At 40.0% G+C, this 4775-nt stretch overlaps 1 protein-coding gene across 1 annotated transcript in view; it reads left to right on the forward strand.

The window, feature by feature from the left end:
* LOC118329847 (Krueppel-like factor 5) overlaps positions 1 to 852 on the forward strand; it is a gene marked incomplete at its 3' end in the record, with an annotated part of 3955 nt that extends 3103 nt beyond the window's left edge. Inside the window, 1 exon segment of the mRNA XM_035664172.1 lies at positions 793 to 852. Within this exon segment, the coding sequence (XP_035520065.1) occupies positions 793 to 852 (60 nt within the window).
* Between the last annotated feature and the right edge of the window lie 3923 nt (positions 853 to 4775).

Raw genomic sequence — 4775 nt, forward strand, 5'->3', positions numbered from 1 at the left:
GGGGGGGGGGGTGTTAATTAGATAGATGTTTTCCTTAAGTCATTTGATCTTTAATCCCCACATACATTTGCATACAGTCACACACGATGTGCAGCTACTTGTAGGACATGTAATGTCAACTAGCCTGTGGCAGCGTGTAAAATAGGCTTAAGCAAAACCTCCTGCCGCATGTTAGCACATGTCTAACTTCTGAAAAGTCAGATATCCACACAAGGACAGATCCACACTTTACCCATGTGTATATTAGTCACACTGCTGCAGCTGCTCGCTTTTTTTTTGCAGCACGTAAAATTTTAGCGTTTCCTTATTTAAAGTCATAATACACTTGAAGAATATCTTCCTAAATCATTCAAAATCTTCATGACCTTTTGACATTGTAATCTACAAACGTTGTGTAACATAATAACACAGGTTTTGTAATCCTGAACTTAAAATATCTTGACTCTGATGTCAAACAAACAGGTGTATATTCAACAAATCAGTATACTGTGTGATCAGTAACATGCAGTTGAATGGATTTCCTTGTAAATACACCAAATTTAAACAGTTTTAATACCAAATCAGAATGTATAGGTCACTTTTTTAACACAGTCACATGTACTTTTTTGAAAATCAGAGTAACAAAAAACAAACATTTACTGTATCTCATTCCGAACAGCTTCTGTTCTTCATTAGTTCACATTTCTAGCATTCCACAGTCCACAGCTCAGTTCACTGGTTAAATGCATATCTGACACATGAATTATTTGGATTAAGCCTTCTGTTTGTGTTTATCTCCCTGTCTGTCGTCAGGCTGCAAGAAGGTCTACACCAAGTCGTCCCATCTGAAAGCCCACCTCAGGACTCACACGGGTAAGACATTCCTCTAATTAATGCAGCTTTTTAAAACAGTACCCGTCAAAAAGAAAATGACGCTGCCCGCACGACTCTTATTTCGGTATCTACACTGGCACCATGTTGCTAGGCAGAGTGTTGTGTTCCTGGCATGTGTGTGTAAATGTATCCTACCCCATTCCCATCCTCTGCCCAATATACTATTCCATCAAAACAGGTGGAAGTGACACACTTCTGCCAGGGGGTGACTCTCAGACTATGTGGTCAGCATTAGACGTTTGGTGCCATCTCTCTTAAGATCCCAGTGCCTGTTCAGACGTCAACATTTAATTGCTTTAATATGCTTTTTTAAGACTTGTTGGGGTTATTTGCCACTATAAATATATTCAAGATCTGTCTGTCAGATACGCAGTTATCTTAGATTGTGCATGTCAGCGTCCCTTTCCCTTTTCTTTTCATCTCTCTTTAAATCTGTCTCCTTTTTTCACATTCTGAATTGAACTGTTAGTTTTGCGTGAGCAGAGTCAACAAACAAGCACTAAGGTGTTGGGCCCCACCTTACCCCAGCTAACAAAACAAAGGTTTTGTTGATATCTACGCATTCCTCACTCATCTGGATACACACAAACAAAACTTTTTCTTGGCACTTTGCGATCCAGAATCTGTTCCACTCATGAGTCTGAACTACTTGTTCAGAACATCCTTGTGGGTGTGCGTGCCTTGCATTTCAGTATTGGGAACATGACACGACAATTAGACCTGGCGTCGTTCATGCTGCAGGCTGATTGTGGTTATTGCAGTTATTACAGACCACAAGATGAGAACACGACACGTAAAGAGGGATGTAGCTCCATCTTCCATATCCTCTCTGCTTTTGTCAGTCACGCTTAGTTATTTTCTCCCCTTTTTTTCCTGACACTTTCATTCATCTAATCACCGCCTTCTCCGCAACTAATTGCTACAGGCTTACTTTTACACTTAAGCTGTTGGGTATTCACACCAGCAAAGTTATTGCACCTTTCTTCAAGATTTGTGTGTGTGTGGTGTGTGTGTGTGTGTGTGCGCACGCGCAGAGTGTTCGTCCCCCCCCCCCCCACCAAGCCAGCCCGTTTGCTGTATGAAGTAATGTGCCCCTGTCATAGACAGCTGTTCCGAGCCCTGGCTTGTTTGAGATGCCACCAGGTGCGTTTTTTTTTTTTTTTAAATTGAAGGCCATTAGGTCTTCTGTATTGCTTGCCAAACTCTGTCTGTTAGTTTAATGAGTTTAATTTTAGGTCTTTTAATTCACTCATCATGGCAGATGGCCATAACTCCCTGCCCTTGGGTGTCTCCCTTTGTCTTCTTTTGTCCTTCTCACACCTAGCTAATTTTTTCTTTGTGCAAACTTCCATGTGTGCGTGAGTCTGTCCGTGCCCAGTAAGTGAGTGCTTCACACTTACAGCTCCCTGGCGCTGACCTAAACCCCCCTCGTCTTCCTCCGTATTTTAAGAAATATGCAAACTGACAGAGTGCAGGTTTTCTCTTGCTGCTCACCGTCGCTTAGCACTCACCTGGGGCAAGCGGGAAACCAAAAGAAATCCACTCAAGCTTCTCAAACCTCCCCATCTGACAGATATTTAAGATTTCCTGTGGCCATGCAATGCTATCTGTTTAACAGCAGAGAGAAAGCTCACAGGAGATTCTCAGTTTATGTACTACCAGTCTCTCTGTCTAAGGTATTATTGTATTCACACATTGGCTAACAACAGTGTCTCAGGCTATAAGACTCATACATTTAAGTTCTCAGTGTAGTGAAGCTACCAAGCTGTTGTTTCAAAATTTGCATGATGATTTGCTTTAAAGTAACCCCTTTACAAGCTCCTGCTTGTATGTTCCAGCCTGAGGAAAGAACACTTGGACAGTATTGTAGAGAGCTTGAGTTTTTCTCACAAGATATAAGCCTAGCAAACTTAGGCAATTGATTATTACATTAGTACATTCTAGAAATTCAAGTTAAGTTAGTTTAAGTTCAGTTAGTTTGTTTGGCTGTTGGTGGTTTATTACCAGTGATTTATACTCTCAGTGCTAGTAAACCTGCCATGAAGACTCATTGATTTGATTTGTAATCCAGCATTTTGTTTGTTTTTGTCCCCCCCATAAACATACTTAGACAGTCACACAGATGAAGCAACATTCAAATAATATCACCTTCCCATCCAAAATAAAACACATTCTAACTAACAATGGACATCTACTATATAGAGTGAATGATACTATTTCTATTTCTCCCACCTTAAAGAATCACATAAACCATTGATCAGTGATTCACAGGACTGACTTGTTTCATATGATCGTATAAATAACTAGAATATTGAATAATGAATTCATAGCTTAAGATCTGATCTCCATTTGATGCCTGTTTTTGGGTGTAACCCCAGTTCTCTTAGGAAAGAACGGACTGCTCTACAGCAGGTGAAAAACAACATGGCCGCCGATCTGGAGAGACTCCTCAACCATCGAGAGGTACACATCTTAATGACGTTGATTGTTGTTTGTTGTGTTAGCTATTTGTGATGTTTTAGTTGGGACAACTGCACTCAGTGTATTCCATTCCAGTATATTGGTCTCAAAATGGTGAGAAACAGGAATTTCTAGAAAATAGAGATTTATTACTACAACCACCTTGTCTCAGCACACAGCCATTGTCTGCGTTTGACGTAAAATTTCTGGCTGCAACTAAAAATTATTTTCATTAATTTTTGACCATCATCAAATGTCTTGTTTTGTTTGACCAACAGTCGGTTGTAAATCAAGGAAAAGCAATTCATTCTCACATTTGAGAACCTGGACCCATTAACTGTTATTTAACTGTTATTTAACTGTTATTTAAATGTTAATGGTGTTTTAGCTTGAAAAATCAAAATAGTTGCAAATAATTTTTCTGTTGATCAATGTGCCAGGAGAATGAAATCAACATACAACTGCCTTTTTTTTTTTTTTAATGAAAGGAAGGGGTGAAAGATTAAACATTTTAGTCACTAGAAAGAGCAAGGGTGTTAACCACTTAACCACCCACACAGATGCCCTGACTAACTAACTATTGTCCTTACCCTCCCACCCAGTTCTACTCACTGCCGGCTGTAAAAGTGGTTTAAAGAGTAACACCCTAACTTTATCTATTGTTTTGCAGATTAAGCATGATACTGACTGAGAAATAGTGTGTAGGTTATAGTAAATGCCGACTCTTATATGAGGGATCATCAAAATATTATAAAGGTGCTTTCCTGGCAGTGATTGCAAGAGGTTGTTAAGATTGTGAATTTTCATTGCATTTCCACTTTTTGTCTTTATCTTAATTAATAAAAAGGATACAACTTCATAAAAAGTCACATTTATGGGCACTCAAGCCACCCCTGATGGCATCAGAGATAAGATTAAATCTTGGGTATGGCCGTTCTTTCATGAGTCATTCACAAATATTGACAAACTGCACTATTTCATAATATTAACCACATGCAAAGTCAGTTTAAAGTAAAAATACTCTTTAGCATTTACCAGTAAAAGTCATGTTCAGCATAACAAACATCATGGTGGCAGACAGTTAGCTCTTGCTGTTGCGTCACGCTCTCCACAGTTTGTGGAGGGGTATAATACCAGTGAAACCATGTCAGCCCGAGTCTCAGTGAACTTTCTCAGGGTTATTGCGCAGGGATTGTTCAGGAACCCAAGATGACCCTGACATTGTGTTGGTGAGATATTCTTTCTTTAATTAATCAAGTATGAACATATGTGTGTTGCTCCTCAGTTGCTGGCAGCCAACCAACTCTTACAGCAGACGCAGCAGCCCTATAGCTACCTGATCGAGACGGTGAGACAAAGGGATGCACAGATCGGCGCGATGAAGGAGCGTATCACCTCACTTGAGGACGATGTCAGGTACACGTACAGAACACACGATCACG

Source organism: Morone saxatilis, unplaced genomic scaffold, assembly GCF_004916995.1.
Source record: "Morone saxatilis isolate NCDOM2014 unplaced genomic scaffold, NCSU_SB_2.0 Contig19, whole genome shotgun sequence".
In the NCBI taxonomy this organism is placed as follows: Eukaryota; Metazoa; Chordata; class Actinopteri; family Moronidae; genus Morone; species Morone saxatilis.